Below are 19,639 nucleotides of genomic sequence, written 5' to 3' on the forward strand. Positions count from 1 at the left end.
GGAGTGGGTGATAAATCCAGAAGTGGGGTCGGGTTTCTGTTATACTTTTCCTCTGAGTGTTCCACTCCTGGTTTTGGCTTATAAATACTGAGGTAAAAAAAGTCACCAAATACTGACCGTGTGCACGTGGCCTACCAGGGATGGCACTCGTCCGATATAGTCAGTTGTGTGCATGAGACCACAATGACAAAATCATCCCTGCCTCATTCACACCACTGACAGGTCTCCATCCAGATTCCCTCATTGCCTGATCAGCACAGCGCCTTCCCGGGATATATGTGTCAGCAGCAGCCTAATGCCGGGCACATCTGCTGCAGCACTCTCCTCACACCAGGCTGCATCAGTAATGAGGTGACTGTACTAACCGCCCCCAGGAGGAGCTCTGCACCCCGCAGCAGCGGCGGCAGCACACGGGCTCTGCTGTGTCCTCTGTGCGGCGCGGTGGCAGCTTATGTGTCCTGTATGGGCTGTGCGGGGAGTTGTGCTCTGGAGGGACAGGGGACCGGACGTGCCAGGAGGACAATGCGCCTGACTGAGGTACACTGCCGGGAAGAGCTGCGAATGGTACCTGCTCAGTGCTGAAAAACGGGAGAAGTTCTGCTACTTGGCAATAAGTGCGTGTGTGTCAGTGTGTGTGTGTATCTATGTGTGCAAGTGTCAGTGTGTGTATATATACTGTATGTGTGAGTGTCAGTGTATGTATATATATATATATATATATGTGTGTGTCAGTGTGTGTGCAAGTGTCAGTGTGTGTGTATATATATGTGTGTCAGTGTGTGTGTATATGTGTGTCAGTGTGTGTATATATATATATGTGTGTCAGTGTGTGTGTATATATATGTGTGTCAGTGTGTGTATATATATATATATGTGTGTCAGTGTGTGTGTGTATATATATATATGTGTGTCAGTGTGTATATATATATGTATGTGTGTGTATGTATGTGTGCAAGTGTCAGTGTGTGTGTATACGGTATATATGTGTGTCAGTGTGTGTATATATATATATGTGTATCAGTGTGTATATATATATGTATGTGTGCAAGTGTCAGTGTGTATATATATATGTATGTGTGAGTGTCAGTGTATGTATATATATGTATGTGTGTGTGTGTATGTGTGCAAGTGTCAGTGTGTGTATATATATATGTGTGTCAGTGTGTGTGTATATATATGTGTGTCAGTGTGTGTGTATATATATGTGTGTCAGTGTGTGTGTATGTATATATATATGTGTGTGTGTGTATCAGTGTGTATATATATGTATCTGTGTGTATGTATGTGTGCAAGTGTTAGTGTGTGTGCAAGTGTCAGTGTGTGTATGTATATATATATATGTGTGTGTGTATCAGTGTGTACATATATGTATGTGTGTGTGTATCAGTGTGTATATATATGTATGTGTGTATATATATATATGTGGATCAGTGTGTGTATAGATATATACAGTATATGTGAGCCAGTGTCAGTGTGTGTATCTATATAGATGATTTATATTTATCATTAATAAATATATAGAGTGGATATCTATATAGATTATCTATATATATATATACACAGAGAGATCATATATATAATGCTATACATGTATATGTTTCCACGCTGCTCATCTTAGGAGTAGTATGTAATAAGCTGAGTATATAAAGAGAACAGTTATTTGACATTCAGCTCTGCTACATCAGTATACGGCGCGGTGCACATTGTTACACAGGTTAAATGGTTTCAACATCCGTAATTCCGAAGCTTCCAGTAGAAAAAAAACAACCTGTAGCATCTATTTAGGATCCATACAAGTGAAACATAAAACTACTGACGCGTTTTGCATCAGATGAATGATGGTTGCTCGAATCTTCATTAGGTGTCATTAATACATTGGAGCCATTGGAGGCCAGGTGCTGGCTTTGGATGATGCTATGGATGATGCTCTGTCTCCGCTGCGCCGGGTTGTGCACTGACAGCCCCTGGGATGTGCAGGAGGTTGTTAGCACATTTCGGGAGCTGGGCTCTAGTGTCTTCTCCTTTTGGCATCTCTTCATTGCGTAACTGATGCGATCGCTATTGTTCTCTCATTTTTAGATGGTGACAGGTGATAATTTAGGCGATATGAGCAATAATACTAAAAATAATTTACTCATATTCATATATACTCGTAATAGTTTGTGTTAACCCTTTACTACATGAAGCAATCTGCAAATCTGCAAGGGTGGGGTTTATAAAAAGTTAGTCCACGTTCATACTCTAGTACAGCTGTATATACCGAATAATATGTTATGACTACTCAATAATACTAATATATACTGTAGTGCCCTCACGCCATCACCATATATTTCCCACTCAGTAGTACTATTGAATACCCCAATAAAACTGACATGCAATGCCTAAGTACAGAAGTGGGTAACTGTAACATCCCTGGTGGTCTAGGACTTTGATGGGATTGGTGGAAGAGACCATTGGTTCAGGTCGTTTCACCTTTAAATGCTCTATTTTCAGGTTGGTTCGATGAGTCCAGTTCTTGAATATACTTGAGCCTTAGGCTGCGTTCACACGTCACTTTTTTTGCGTTTTCGCAGTGGTTTTTACCGCGCGATTTTGCCGCGAAAAGGAAAAAAACAGCATCCCATGCATTCCTATGGGATTCCGCAATGCTGTGCTAATGCTGCGGATTGTCCACGGCGGAATCGCATCGCGGAAAAATCCGCAGCATGCTCATTAATTTGCGGAATCGCGGCGATTCCACCCACATAGAAATGCATTGTTCTGCTTACTTTCTGCATGTGGCTGTACCCAACAATGCGAAAAGTAAGCAGAACATTTGCGGATGGTACCCACGGTCCGGAGGAGAGGAGACTGTCCTCCGGGCTCTGGGTACCATATCCTCTAAAAAATAGAATTAAAATAAAAAAATCGGGTTATATTCACCTTCCGGCGTCCCGCGCAGCGTCCCCAGGCTTCAGCGATACACGCGGCAGCTCCCGTTCCCAGTAATGCATTGCAATGACCTTTGCTGACGTCGCGTCCCACGATGCTGTAGCGGTCTCGCGAGACCGCGACGTCATCAAAGGTCATTGCCGCAATGCATCACTGGGAATGGGACCTGTCGGAGCATCGCGGAGGCCTGGGGACACTGCGCGGGACATCGGAAGGTGAATATAACCCGATTTTCAATTTTTTAAATTATTTTTAACATTAGATCTTTTACTACTGATGCCGCATAGGCAGCCTCAATAGTAAAAAGTTGGCTGCACTAGTCAAACACTATATTTGACGAGTGTGACCAACCTGTCAATCAGTTCTCCAAGGGATGCTACAGATCGCTTGCAAAACGCTAGTTGTTCCACAGGAATTTAAAATGCGATTTTCCCGCGGAATGGAATTCCAGAATTCTTGCAGTAACTTCCGCGGGAGATCCGCAATGTGTGAACTTAGCCTTAGGCAATTTACCAGTTTGTCACCAGCTAACGCAGCATCCATTGGTAGCATGATGTTATCACGTGATGGCGTATCCATGTAGTTGATAAAACCACAGGAGGATGCTGCTGTAGGGACCAAGGGCTCGGTGTATGGTAATGTCTTCCTCGGATCTGCAGATCATCTGTTAGAGATTTTGACCACTTCACTAGGTCTTCATAGTGTTAATGTGACACTTCTGATTGAATGCAGGACACGCAGATAGTCGCTTTATTATTTGCAGTGATTTTGATTTTCTCTTGGGTTTTAGAAAAAACTAGCTGAAGAGCCCGGCGCTGCCCGGGCATAGTAACTAACTGTGGTTAGTTATAGAAAATTATAATTATCCTCCATCCCATAGTCCCGTGCCCATATACCCATCATACATATCCACGATCCCATAGGCCCGTGCCCATATACCCATCATACATATCCTCCATCCCAAAGTTGAGTGCCCATATACCCATCACACATCCTCCATCCCATAGTCCCATGCCCATATACCCATCATACATATTCTCCATCCCATAGTCCCATGCCCATATACCCATCATACATATTCTCCATCCCATAGTCCCATGCCCATATACCCATCATACATATTCGCCATCCCATAGTCCAGTGCCCATATACCCATCACACATCCTTCATCTCATAGTCCCGTGCCCATATACCCATCATACATATCCTCCATCCCATAATCGAGTGCCCATATACCCATCATACATATCCGCCATCTCATAGTCCCGTGCCCATATACCCGTCATACATATCCTCCATCCTATAGTCCAGTGCCCGTATACCCATCACACATCCTCCATCCCATAATCCCGTGCCCATATACATATCCACCATCCCATAGTCCCGTGCCCATATACCCGTCAAACATATCCTCTATTCCATAGTCCAGTGCCCATATACCCATCACACATCTTCCATCCCATAGTTGTCATGTCGGACGCTGTTCACACCACAGCATCCGGCAGGCAGAGGTAGTTCCACCTCCAGCCACTATAGCCTCAGTGGCGCCGGTTTGATCTTCAGGCTCTCGGGGGTTAATCCTGCTGGAGACCAGGTTGGAAGGTTAGTCACGCCCACGGTCTTTAAATAGTCATACTGGCATATGGGCGTCGCCGATTATAGCTTGTGTTTCATACCAAGTGGTTCCGGTCTGGAGTGGAGGTGTTCAAGAGAGAGATATTCATATCTGGTGTCGTATGATCCGTCGTTATCCTTTCTCCTTCCCATATTTGTGTTTAGTTGTGCCCTGTTCACATTACTGTTTATTCCTGTGTGTGTGCGGCGCAGTGCAGTTTAAGTTCTCCCTGTCTGTCATTATTTGTGTGGGAGCTTTGGTGGTGTGACTCCTCACTGGGTGGAGGGTGGAGGGTTAAGTGCAGAGCTGAGCAAGAGATAAGGAAAGGTCGGAGGCTCAGGCATTTGCACCTTCAGCAAAAACCCTGGGTTGAGGGTCAGACAGGGTTTCCCCTAGTAAAAGGGACACCACAGGGGCCCCGGGTATTTCAGCCTTAGTTGAACTAAGCCCCCGTGACATTATAATCGGCCCACATTTTTTCAGGAGTCCATGGATCCATTAGATTCCATAACCCGCCAGTTGGCGGCGCTGTCCATACAGGTCTCCGAGTTGAAAGGGGCAGTTCAGCAGCAGGGCCTGGTAGTAGCAAAGGTGCAAACGGCATCTGCAGGTATCGGTGCAGAGCCGAAGTTTCCGCTGCCAGAACGATTTTCAGGCGATCGCAGCAAATTTGTCGTATTTCGGGAGGCCTGCAAATTATACTTCCGCATGCGGCCAATATCCTCAGGTAATGAGGCCCAGCGAGTAGGGCTGGTGTTGTCATTACTGAGTGGTGACCCCCAAGCATGGGCATTTTCCTTACCAGCTGACTCTGCTACATTTCATTCGGTCGATAATGTTTTTTCTGCCCTCGGGCTCATTTACGATGACCCTGACCGACTGGCTCTAGCGGAATCTAAAATCCGCGCCCTCCGCCAGGGGGAGCGCTTGGCAGAAGACTATTGTTCGGAATTTCGCCGCTGGGCTGTAGACACACAGTGGAATGACCCAGCACTGCGGAGCCAGTTTATTCATGGGGTATCAGGGAGGGTGAAACAAGCCCTCCTGATGTATGAGACTCCGGCATCATTGGAGTCTGCCATGAGTTTGGTGATACGTATTGATCGCCGTTTTCGTCAGGGGGCACAGGAGACGCTACCTCTGGGGGAAAACAGAGGTGCAGGTGTGGTTGAAGTAGATGAGTCTCCTGAACCTATGCAGATTGCTGGCGTGGCACAGGTTCAGCCTCGCGCTCCGGGATTCCGGAAGCCCGGAGCATGTTTCTACTGTGGTAAAGGAGGTCATTATGTTAACATTTGCCCGGTACTACCTAAGAGGGTCACACCGGCGGAAAACTGTTAAGCTCAGAGGGTATGGAGGAGACCCAACTGAGCGTATGCATATCCTCCATGATGGTATCTCAATGTATGCTCCCTGCCAAGGTTATTATCGCCGGCAGAGAGCTACCTATATCAGTGTTTGTGGATAGCGGTTCCGCCACCAATCTCATAGATGAGGAGTTTGCACACACCGCCGGGTTTAAGATCGAAAAACTTCCTCACCCCATACAGGTGGTGACCATTAATGCTGTTCCCCTCCCTCAAGGGGAGATTACTGAGTTTGTGGCAGAGGTGAAACTCCACATTGGGGTCCTACATTCTGAGTCGGTTACATGTAGGGTCCTCCGTAATCTCCCAGCTCAAATGGTCCTGGGTTTTCCATGGCTGTCCAGGCACAACCCGGTAATTGATTGGAAAACTCAGGACATAGTACAATGGAGTGGTTTCTGCCAAGACAATTGCTTGGCCATATGTGTGTCCGCCGTGACGCCCAGCCTGCCGGAGGCTTTGCAGGATTTCGCGGATGTTTTCTCTGAGAAGGGTTGCTCAGAACTGCCTCCACATAGAGCCTATGACTGTGCTATTAGGTTAAAACCCGGGGCCAAATTACCTAAGGCCAGGATGTTTAATATTTCTGGTCCTGAGAGACAAGCTCTGAAAGACTACATCGCGGAGAGTCTGAGCAAAGGTCACATCCGGCCTTCGTCCTCGCCTGTAGCCGCGGGGTTTTTCTTCATTAAGAAGAAAGATGGGGGGTTACGCCCGTGTCTGGATTTCCGAGAGTTAAACCCGATTACTATCCGTGATCCCTACCCAATGCCGTTGATCCCGGATTTGTTCAACCAGGTAGCGGGGGCGAAATGGTTTTCCAAGCTGGACCTCAGGGGGGCGTATAACCTCATAAGGGTCCGTCAGGGGGATGAGTGGAAGACGGCGTTTAACACTCCTGAGGGTCATTTTGAGAGTCTGGTTATGCCGTTTGGGTTGACCACCGCGCCTGCCATTTTCCAACATTTTATTAATGATGTATTTGCTCATGTCCTGGGGAGATTTGTGATTGTATACCTGGATGATATCCTCATTTATTCTAGCGATCGGGACACTCATTTGGAGCATGTTAGGCAGGTGTTACAGTTGCTCCGGGAGAACCAGCTCTATGCTAAGCTGGAAAAATGTTTATTTTTTGTCCAGGAGTTGCCCTTTTTGGGATATATTGTGTCCGCAGCCGGTTTTAAAATGGACACCGCTAAGGTGCAAGCGGTGTTGCAATGGGAGAGGCCGGAGAGTCTGAAAGCACTCCAGCGGTTCCTTGGGTTTGCGAATTATTATAGGAAATTTATAAAACACTTTTCGACTGTCGCCAAACCGCTCACGGACATGACAAAGAAGGGTGCCGATCTGGCGAACTGGCCTGAGGTGGCTATACGTGCATTTGAGCGTCTGAAGAATAGTTTTGCTTCAGCCCCCATTCTGGTGCAACCAGACGTGTCGAAACCTTTTGTGGTAGAGGTTGATGCGTCGGAGGTGGGAGTGGGGGCAGTACTGTCTCAAGGCTCGTCCTTGAGCGAGATGCATCCATGCGCCTACTTCTCCAAGAAGCTGTCGCCGGCCGAACGGAATTATGATATCGGCAACAGGGAGTTGTTGGCCATCAAACTGGCTTTTGAGGAATGGCGACACTTCTTGGAGGGGGCGGCTCACCAGGTCACAGTTATCACCGACCATAAGAATCTGCTCTACCTGGAGTCGGCCAAGCGTCTGTCTCCTAGGCAGGCTCGCTGGGCATTGTTTTTTACTCGTTTCAATTTTCTTGTGACGTACCGTCCCGGGGCTAAAAACACCAAGGCGGATGCTTTGTCTAGGTGTTTTCCGGGGGGAGAACCTCGGGAAGAGCCGGTACCCATCCTCCAGAAAGGGGTAGTGGTCTCGGCTCTCACGACTGAGGTAGAGGCGGAGATTGCCGAGGCCCAAGAGGAGGTACCACCAGGACTTCCCGCCAACAAATCATCTGTACCCCTGCATCTTCGGCCTAAGGTGTTGAAGGAACACCACGATTCGGTACTGGCTGGTCACCCAGGGGTGAAGGGCACCTTAGAGCTGGTATCGCGTCGTTTCTGGTGGCCCAAAATCCGGCAGGACGTGGTCTCGTACGTGGCAGCTTGCATCACGTGCGCTAGGGCTAAGTCACCCCGAACCCGTCCTGCTGGCACGCTACAGCCTCTGGGGGTACCCAATAGGCCATGGACAGAAATCTCCATGGATTTTATCACTGACTTGCCAGCCTCGGCAGGGAACACGGTCATCCTGGTGGTGGTTGACCGTTTTTCAAAGATGGCGCATTTTGTGGCGTTGTCCTCTTTGCCCAATGCTAAGACGTTGGCTCAGGTATTTGTGAAGGAGGTGGTCAGACTCCACGGAGTACCGTCTGACATAGTATCTGATAGGGGTACGCAATTTGTGGCGAGGTTTTGGAAAGCTTTTTGCTCTAGGTTGGGGATCAAGTTGTCACATTCATCGGCGTTTCATCCACAGTCTAATGGACAAACTGAGCGCATGAACCAAAATCTAGAACAGTATTTACGATGCTTTGTGTCCGACAACCAGGAGGAGTGGTCTACTTTCCTTCCTCTGGCCGAATTCGCATTAAATAATCACCGCCAAGAGTCATCAGGAGAGTCTCCATTCTTTTGTGTGTACGGTCAACATCCTCAGTTTTGTACCTTACGTCAGGGTGACTCCGGGGGTGTCCCGGAGGAGGATCAGCTAGGAGCCCAATTGTCATCAGTCTGGAGGCGGGTGAAACAGCGTTTGTTGAGCATGAGTGCCAGGTACAAACGGGTGGCTGACAGTAGACGCGTGCCAGGTCCGGACCTGTGTGTGGGTGAATGGGTGTGGTTAGCTACGAAGAACATAAAACTCAAAATCCCATCTTTAAAACTGGGTCCAAGGTTTATTGGGCCTTTTAGGATTTCTGCCATCATTAACCCAGTGGCTTATCGGTTGGAACTTCCTGCGGTGTACAGAATACATAACGTTTTTCACAGGGCTTTATTGAAAAAGGTGGTAGGCTTGGTGGACACGACGCCGATGCCACCTCCAGTCATGGTGGATGGCGAGTTAGAGTTCGAGGTCGCCAAGGTGGTGGACTCTCGAGTAGTACGCCGTACTCTTCAGTATTTGGTGCACTGGCGGGGGTATGGTCCAGAGGAGAGGTCTTGGGTTCCAGCCTCAGACATACATGCGGATCGGCTGGTCAGTTCTTTTCACCGTCGTCATCCGGACAAGCCGGGTCCTATGAGTCTTGAGGGCCCTGGGGTCCCTCGTAGAAGACGGGGTACTGTCATGTCGGACGCTGTTCACACCACAGCATCCGGCAGGCAGAGGTAGTTCCACCTCCAGCCACTATAGCCTCAGTGGCGCCGGTTTGATCTTCAGGCTCTCGGGGGTTAATCCAGCTGGAGACCAGGTTGGAAGGTTAGTCACGCCCACGGTCTTTAAATAGTCATACTGGCATATGGGCGTCGCCGATTATAGCTTGTGTTTCATACCAAGTGGTTCCGGTCTGGAGTGGAGGTGTTCAAGAGAGAGAGATTCATATCTGGTGTCGTATGATCCGTTGTTATCCTTTCTCCTTCCCATATTTGTGTTTAGTTGTGCCCTGTTCACATTACTGTTTATTCCTGTGTGTGTGCGGCGCAGTGCAGTTTAAGTTCTCCCTGTCTGTCATTATTTGTGTGGGAGCTTTGGTGGTGTGACTCCTCACTGGGTGGAGGGTTAAGTGCAGGGCTGAGCAGGAGATAAGGAAAGGTCGGAGGCTCAGGCATTTGCACCTTCAGCAAAAACCCTGGGTTGAGGGTCAGACAGGGTTTCCCCTAGTAAAAGGGACACCATAGGGGCCCCGGGTATTTCAGCCTTAGTTGAACTAAGCCCCCGTGACAATAGTCCCGTACCCATATACATATCCGCCATCCCATAGTCCCGTGCCCATATACCCGTCATACATATCCTCCATCCCATAGTCCAGTGCCCATATACCTACCCATCACACATCCTCCATCCCATAGTCCCGTTCCCATATACCCATCATACATATCCTCCATCCCATAGTCCCGGACCCATATACATATCCTCCATCCCATAGTGCCGTTCCCATATACCCATCATACATATCCTCCATCCCATAGTCCGGTGCCCATATACTCATCACACATCCTCCATCTCATAGTCAACCATTATGACATCATAATGAGCGGCGGCGGGGCTTGCAACCTTTGATGACATCAGCGTCGCCATGGCAACCATTGTGACATCATAATGAGGGGCGGGGCTTGGCGCGCACACACTGCTTCCCCAGTATGCAAATAGGGGCATTGTGACATCACAATGAGGGGCGGAGCTTGACGCGCACACACTTTTTCCCCCAGTATGTAGATAGGGGCAAAATTGTTTGGTGAATTGGAACACGCGGGGTTAAAATTTCGCCTCACAACATAGCTTAGGACGCTCTTGGGGTCCAGACGTGTGACTGTGCCAAATTTTGTGGCTGTAGCTGCAACGGTGCGGATGCCTATCCCGGACATACAAACATACACACACACACACACATACATACACACTTTGAGCTTTATATATTAGATATCTGTTACTTTATGTTGTCAAATGATTAGAAAGCTACGGGATCAAAGTGATGGTGGTGGAACGTTTTGTGAAGCTTTGGATTCAGCTCCATGGGACTTGTACGACGTCTTCTGTGCAAAATTTTCTGTTCTGTAATTTCTTTCTTCACTTCCCATACATTGCACTTCATCACTAGGGACCCGATGTTTTTACTGTGTGTTTTATCTGGTGTTTGGTATTCAATGGCGATTGCTGATGTAATTTTCAGCATGTTAAAGCTTAAACAGCAGCAAACACAGACAGAAGAGGGCCCTGTGCAAGATCAGAACATGGGACGTTTGCAGTCCAACTGCTCATCTTAATGCACAATTCATTCTGCTTTGGAAGTAGAAGTGGACCCTTACCTCTCGGGACCAGCAAACAGCTGTGTAGAGATGATGACATAACAAACTAACTGCACACAGTGACATTACAAACCAAGTACTCACGATGACATCATGAACCAAGTACACAGAGTGACATCAGGAACCAAGTACACAGTGACATCATGAACCAAGTGCTCACAATGACATCATGAACCAAGTACACACAGTGACATCATGAACCAAGTACTCACAATGACATCATGAACCAAGTACAAACCAGGGGAAGAGTCTTGAGGAGATCATTTGCATATTCCCAGTGCCTTCTGGGATAAGTGAAGAGTCTCCGCGAGCTCAACGATCACTGGGTTTTGGCCGTTGCAGCTGAAAAGAGGAAATCGGAAAACCAGGGGAAGAGTCTTGAGGAGATCATTTGCATATTCCCAGTGCCTTCTGGGATAAGTGAAGAGTCTCCGCGAGCTCAACGATCACTGGGTTTTGGCCGTTGCAGCTGAAAAGAGGAAATCGGAAAACCAGGGGAAGAGTCTTGAGGAGATCATTTGCATATTCCCAGTGCCTTCTGGGATAAGTGAAGAGTCTCCGCGAGCTCAACGATCACTGGGTTTTGGCCGTTGCAGCTGAAAAGAGGAAATCGGAAAACCAGGGGAAGAGTCTTGAGGAGATCATTTGCATATTCCCAGTGCCTTCTGGGAGAAGTGAAGAGTCTCCGCGAGCTCAACGATCACTGGGTTTTGGCCGTTGCAGCTGAAAAGAGGAAATCGGAAAACCAGGGGAAGAGTCTTGAGGAGATCATTTGCATATTCCCAGTGCCTTCTGGGATAAGTGAAGAGTCTCCGCGAGCTCAACGATCACTGGGTTTTGGCCGTTGCAGCTGAAAAGAGGAAATCGGAAAACCAGGGGAAGAGTCTTGAGGAGATCATTTGCATATTCCCAGTGCCTTCTGGGATAAGTGAAGAGTCTCCGCGAGCTCAACGATCACTGGGTTTTGGCCGTTGCAGCTGAAAAGAGGAAATCGGAAAACCAGGGGAAGAGTCTTGAGGAGATCATTTGCATATTCCCAGTGCCTTCTGGGATAAGTGAAGAGTCTCCGCGAGCTCAACGATCACTGGGTTTTGGCCGTTGCAGCTGAAAAGAGGAAATCGGAAAACCAGGGGAAGAGTCTTGAGGAGATCATTTGCATATTCCCAGTGCCTTCTGGGATAAGTGAAGAGTCTCCGCGAGCTCAACGATCACTGGGTTTTGGCCGTTGCAGCTGAAAAGAGGAAATCGGAAAACCAGGGGAAGAGTCTTGAGGAGATCATTTGCATATTCCCAGTGCCTTCTGGGATAAGTGAAGAGTCTCCGCGAGCTCAACGATCACTGGGTTTTGGCCGTTGCAGCTGAAAAGAGGAAATCGGAAAACCAGGGGAAGAGTCTTGAGGAGATCATTTGCATATTCCCAGTGCCTTCTGGGAGAAGTGAAGAGTCTCCGCGAGCTCAACGATCACTGGGTTTTGGCCGTTGCAGCTGAAAAGAGGAAATCGGAAAACCAGGGGAAGAGTCTTGAGGAGATCATTTGCATATTCCCAGTGCCTTCTGGGATAAGTGAAGAGTCTCCGCGAGCTCAACGATCACTGGGTTTTGGCCGTTGCAGCTGAAAAGAGGAAATCGGAAAACCAGGGGAAGAGTCTTGAGGAGATCATTTGCATATTCCCAGTGCCTTCTGGGATAAGTGAAGAGTCTCCGCGAGCTCAACGATCACTGGGTTTTGGCCGTTGCAGCTGAAAAGAGGAAATCGGAAAAATCATGGAGTGAACTACTTATACGATGGACTACTTGCTAGAGATGGGGTGCACCTTACGAAGACTGGAAAGCATGTATTTGGAAGTCGCCTTGCTACACTTGTAAGGAGAGCTTTAAACTAGAACAACATGGGAAGGGAAGCAAAAGACCAGAAAAAGCCATACACCTGACAAATGCTATTGAGAACTCTGCTAATAGAAGTGGAAAGGAAGAACAAAGACGAAAGAATCTAATTAATAAAAATATTGGAGAAAGAGAAACCAATCACAAACTAAAATGTTTCTATACTAATGCACAAAGCATGGGCAACAAACAAGGAGAATTGGAACTACTAACACAGGAAAAGAAATATGATGTCATTGGAATCACTGAAACTTGGTGGGACGATACACATGATTGGAATACAAGACTAGAAGGATACAACTTATTTGCAAGAAACAGACTTGATAAACGAGGAGGGGGTGTTGCATTGTATGTTAGAAACGCATATATCTGCACAGAGATTGAAGCTTCAGAGACTGGGAGTTCTGTGGAAACTGTTTGGGTAAGAATACAAGGACAGAACAATGGAAAGGACACCATTGTAGGCATTTACTACAGGCCGCCTGTGCAAGCTGAAGATATGGATGAACTCTTTATGCATCAAATGGCCAAGTTCTCCAAAAAATATGACATAGTTGTCATGGGAGATTTCAACTATCCAGACATTTGTTGGGAATCTCTCTCAGGCAAAACTAACAGGTCAAGGAAATTCTTATCCTCTCTTGCTGACAACTTTATCTTCCAAAAGGTAGGGGAGAAAACAAGGGGAACTGCTACCTTGGATCTAATCCTTATAAACAGGGAGGAAATGGTTGAGGAGGTAAAAGTGGCTGGAACCCTAGGAGGTAGCGACCATGCTATTTTAGAATTTTGGATAACTAGAGGCGGAAGACCTGTGAAGACTCAGACGTCAAGGTTAGATTTCAGAAAGGCAGATTTTAAGGGATTCAGAAAGAGAATTGGAGGGATCCAATGGCTGGATATCCTTAAAGACAAAAATGTCCAGGAAGGATGGGAAATCTTGAAAAATGAAATTCTCAAAGCACAGTTGTTAACAATTCTGAAAAGAGGGAAGAATAGGAAGCATTTAAGGAAACCAGGATGGGTGAACACAGAACTTAAGCACATGCTAAAAAGGAAGAAAAAAATGTTTATAAAATGGAAAGAGGGAGGCATATCTAAAGAAGAATATAATGCTGTCTGCAGAATCTGCAGGGCACAAATCAGATTAGCTAAAGCTGAAAATGAATTGAGGCTTGCAAGAGATGTCAAAAGCAATAATAAAGGATTTTGGGGATATGTCAAAAGTAAAAGAAAAGTCAAAGATGCTATAGGATTTTTACAGGATGAAAATGATGAAATGGTAAGACAGGATGTTGAGAAGGCTGAACTTTTAAATTCCTATTTTGCATCTGTTTTCTCTCAGAAAGGAAATGTAACACCAACTGTTATTCACTGTCCTATTAAGGGAATAGAAGAATCCAGGATATCTATAAACAGAAAGATAGTGAGGAAACACTTAGCTAACCTAAATGAATTCAAGTCTCCAGGTCCAGATGAATTACACCCCAGAGTACTGAAGGAGATAGCAGAAGAAATTTCTGAACCACTCTCCATAATCTTTGAAAATTCTTGGAGAACAGGAGAAGTGCCAGAAGACTGGAGAAGAGCAAATGTTGTTCCTATCTTCAAAAAGGGGAAGAAGGTGGACCCAGGCAACTATAGGCCGGTGAGTCTGACTTCTATACCAGGAAAGATCTTTGAACAAATTATTAAACAACATGTAAGTCAATACCTGGATAAGAATGAAGTGATCAAACAGAGTCAGCATGGGTTTGTAACTAATAAGTCATGTCAGACTAACTTAATTTCCTTCTATGACGGTATCACTGATTGGGTGGATCAAGGAAATGCTGTAGATATAGTATATCTTGACTTCAGCAAAGCATTTGACAAAGTCTCTCATACAATCCTTATTGAAAAAATGACTAAGTATGGAATGGACAAGGCAACTGTTAGGTGGATTCATAGCTGGCTTAGTGATCGGACCCAAAGAGTGGTCGTAAATGGCTGCACATCCAGTTGGAAGAATGTCTCAAGTGGGGTACCACAGGGCTCTGTCCTGGGCCCTGTATTGTTCAACATCTTTATCAACAATTTAGATGAAGGAATTGAGGGTAAACTGATTAAATTTGCTGATGACACAAAGCTAGGAGGGATAGCTAATACTAGAGAAGAGAGAGAGAGGATTCAAAAAGATTTAAATAAACTGGAGAAGTGGGCAGTAACTAACAGAATGGTTTTTAACAGGGAGAAATGCAAAGTACTACATCTGGGCAATAAAAATGAAAAAAGCATATATAGAATGGGAGGAATAGGGCTAAGTGACAGCACATGTGAAAAAGACTTGGGTATACTAATAGATCACAGACTGAATATGAGTCAACAGTGTGATGCAGCAGCAAAAAAGGCAAATGCAGTTCTAGGATGTATTAACAGAAGCATACAGTCTAGATCACGTGAAGTCATTATTTCCCTCTACTCCTCTTTGGTCAGACCTCATCTGGAATATTGTGTCCAGTTTTGGGCACCACATTTTAAAAAAGACATCAACAAACTGGAGCAAGTTCAGAAAAGAGCGACCAGAATGGTGACCGGTCTGCAAACCCTGTCTTATGAGGAAAGGTTGCAGGATTTGGGAATGTTTAGTTTGCAAAAGAGAAGACTGAGAGGAGACTTAATTGCTGTCTACAAATATCTAAAGGGCTGTCACATTGTAGAAGGATCAACTTTATTCTCATTTGCACAAGGAAAGACTAGAAGCAATGGGATGAAACTGAATGGGAGGAGACACAGATTAGATATTAGAAAAAACTTTTTGACAGTTAGAGTGATCAATGAGTGGAACAGGCTGCCACGAGAAGTGGTGAGTTCTCCTTCAATGGAAGTCTTCAAACAGAGGCTGGACAGACATCTGACTGGGATGATTTAGCGAATCCTGCTTTGAGCAGGGGGTTGGACCAGATGGCCCAGGAGGTCCCTTCCAACTCTACGATTCTATGATTCAAACAGCGGCATCATGAACCAAGTACTCACAATGACATCATGAACCAAGTACAAACAGTGGCATCATGAACCAAGTACTGACGATGACATCATGAACCAAGTACTCACAGTGACATCATGAACCAAGTACTCACAGTGACATCATGAACCAAGTACTCACAATGACATCATGAACCAAGTACACAGAGTGACATCATGAACCAAGTACTCACAATGACATCATGAACCAAGTACACAGAGTGACATCATGAACCAAGTACTCACAATGACATCATGAACCAAGTACACACAGTGACATCATGAACCAAGTACTCACGATGACATCATGAACCAAGTACACACAGTGACATCATGAAACAAGTACACACAGTGACATCATGAAACAAGTACTCACAATGACATCATGAAACAAGTACACACAGTGACATCATGAAACAAGTACACAGTGACATCATGAAACAAGTACTCACAATGTCATCATGAAACAAGTACACACAGTGACATCATGAACCAAGTACTCCCGATGACATCATGAACCAAGTACTCCCGATGACATCATGAACCAAGTACTCCCGATGACATCATGAACCAAGTACTCACAATGACATCATGAACCAAGTACTCACAATGACATCATGAACCAAGTACACACAGTGGAATCATGAACCAAGTACTCACAATGACATCATGAACCAAGTATTCACAATGACATCATGAACCAAGTACACAGTGACATCATGAACCAAGTACTCACAATGACATCATGAACCAAGTACTCACAATGACATCATGAACCAAGTACTCACAATGACATCATGAACCAAGTACACACAGTGACATCATGAAACAAGTACACACAGTGACATCCTGAAACAAGTACTCACAATGACATCATGAAACAAGTACACACAGTGACATCATGAAACAAGTACTCCCGATGACATCATGAACCAAGTACTCCCGATGACATCATGAACCAAGTACTCACAATGACATCATGAACCAAGTACTCACAATGATATCACGAACCAAGTACACACAGTGGAATCATGAACCAAGTATTCACAATGACATCATGAACCAAGTACACAGAGTGACATCATGAACCAAGTACTCCCGATGACATCATGAACCAAGTACTCACAATGACAACATGAACCAAGTACTCACAATGATATCATGAACCAAGTACACACAGTGGAATCATGAGCCAAGTACACACAGTGGAATCATGAACCAAGTACACAGAGTGACATCATGAACCAAGTACTCACAATGACATCATGAACCAAGTATTCACAGTGACATCATGAACCAAGTACTCACGATGACATCATGAACTCAATACATATGATGACATGACAAACTAAGTACACACAATGACACCATGAACATGTGACTTAGTGGTCAACCCATAAAGACTAGTTTGTGGTTCACAGAACACTAGTTTGCTCTCTCAGTTAGGTGGTGCTTATTATTTACCCTACCCACTGGCAGATACTATTGCTGTGCTTACAAACCTGCCATGAGACCACTGTAGCAGCTTCCCCAGCACGTGTTTCTCTGCTCTCTGGCAGGACACACTATATATACAGTATTTGACAGCCTGCTATGAGACACAGTAGTCAGTAGAAAAACAGTCGCACTCAAGTGTGGATTAATCTTGCAAAAAATCTTGAAGATTTTGTGAAATTTTTGGATTTTTATTTTATTTCAAATGCATCAAATAGTGTAACACCGCAGACAAAAGAAGTATCCAAAATGTGGGTATAATATCGTAATCCAGGATATGAGTATACTATGGTTACGTTTCGACCTACTAAGAGGCCTTTCTCAAACCATACTCAAGTAGTGTCAAGGAAAAGATTAATTAGAGCATTTTCAGAAGTCCCAAACAGGGGCTGATGGCATGGGAGCAGCCTGGACCTGCGGTGTTGTAGGCACCTATCTCCTCCACAGCAAGAGTGCGCGTCTTTCTTCTTTTGCTATGAGACACAGACAGCAGATCGTATACACTTCCCCCAATTCCCAACTACTTCCTCTCTTTTTTCGTCTCCTGATGAGTTTGCAAAATAATCAAAATAATGCTCTTTATTTTTTGCTCCAAAATTTTGCAACTTTTAAAAAAAATTAAATTGATGAATTAGTTGATGAAATGATTATCTGGAAAACAAAACCCACACCCACAATAGGGAACATACAAAAACAACTGGGGAACAAATGTGAAGTTGACTTTAAAAAAGGCACAAATTAAGAAAGGGATTTAAAAAAAGGGGTTTAAAAAGCAAACACAACAAGGGTATATGCCATATCGAAAGGAGCCAGATGTTTTAGCATGTTTAGCCAAATATTGAGTTTCGTAGAAATAAGGCAGAAGACGAATCGATGCCTTCGAATTGTGGTACTGGAGAAGGAAGTTATCAATACCATGGATGACAAGAAGAACAAAGAAATCAAGTTTTGGAACAAATCAAGGTAGACATGTCACTCGAAGCAAGGATCACCAAGCTACGACTTGTCTACTTTGGACACATCATACAAACAGAGCAATCACTGGAGAAGAACATCATGGTCAGAAGAATTGAAGGAACAGGTGAAGAGGAAGACCAGCAACCCGATGGCTTGATAGAATCAAAATAACTGTGAAGACTTTGGTGGACCTATCAAGGCTTGCACAAGATCGATTTTCCTACAAATCGTTCATCCATCAAGCCGCCATGGCTCGAGATCAAGCCGAAGGTCATTAAAGAAAAAATTCTACCAAATATGGAAGTTTCTGTTAGGTTGCTCTACTGAATCATAAAAACATCTCATATGTTACATTGATTTAATTTTATTCTATATGTATATGTCCAAATGGACACTATCCACGTTCTTTGGTCTCAATGAGGTCTCAATGATATATACATATCATAGAATGTGCATCAAAACGAGTCTTAAACTTGAAGTTTTGTTGAGGGAACAAGATTGTCCCATCTTGAGCTCAGCCAACAATATGTCTGTCACCAAATGTGATCCTCCTGTATGATGGAATACATACAGAATATAAACACCAATAATGGGATAAAATCCTAATCCCTTCTTCAGTGTTGCTGTGTACTCTTTTTTTTTTTTAGTTCTCACTTTTTATTTTGTGCCTGTAATGTCCTCCAGCTGCTTGACATCTTACACAGAGAGGCCTTTTTAATAATCTCTCCGGCTCATAAATATGAATACAAGAATGTGGATTGAGAAGCCCTCTCCTGGTGGGTGTATGGATCCAAAAATGTGGAGTATTCACATAGCTGAGAAAGAACTGAAGGAGTCTGTTATTGGTTTACTCACTGCGATTTTGTATGTATAATTAGAAAGCCATTGCGGTCAGTGACGTTTTTGTAGGGGTACTTCAGGAAGGGATGAGGTGCAGTGGCAGCCCCCCTTATATACACAAGTTTCCATCATCCTACATAAAAACATCATGTAAGCTTCCTGTCTCTCCTCTATAAACACTCTTGGGAGAAGGTTCTGAGTAGATGCGATAGTCTGCACTTCCCAGATTTGGCTTTCCTACTTATTCTAGATCTAATCTTTGTATTGATCCCATTCACATTTCCAATGAGACTTTCTTTATCCATTTTATTCTGTTCATATAAAAACTGGCCTTATTCTGGTTCATACATCGCCAAGAGACAAGGGTCCACATTTACTAAGGCTGTTACATCTAGTGTATACTCAAGAGTTAAAAGAATTTTCAAAACGAACATAGTCGTCATAAGTGGCCAGGAACCAGTTTAACAAAAATAATAGTTCCCCCACCCGCAGTAAGGACTAATCAGTAATAGTGGAGTACTCCCAACAACATGCAAAAACAGAGAAAAAATTGGAGTAGCCATAAACCACAAGGC

General features: G+C 44.9%; 1 protein-coding gene across 1 annotated transcript in view; it reads left to right on the top strand.

Annotated features, from left to right (window-relative positions):
- Positions 1–403: 403 nt before the first annotated feature.
- TNS2 (tensin 2) overlaps positions 404–19,639 on the top strand; it is a 256,747-nt gene continuing 237,511 nt past the window's right edge. The window contains exon 1 of the mRNA XM_073546168.1: positions 404–537. Within this exon, the coding sequence (XP_073402269.1) occupies positions 463–537 (75 nt within the window). The 5' untranslated portion in view covers positions 404–462. The remainder of the gene's footprint in view (positions 538–19,639) is intronic.

The sequence above is a fragment of the Dendrobates tinctorius genome, unplaced genomic scaffold, assembly GCF_039654945.1.
Source record: "Dendrobates tinctorius isolate UK_male_01 unplaced genomic scaffold, ASM3965494v1 ptg000145l, whole genome shotgun sequence".
NCBI lineage: Eukaryota > Metazoa > Chordata > Amphibia > Anura > Dendrobatidae > Dendrobates > Dendrobates tinctorius.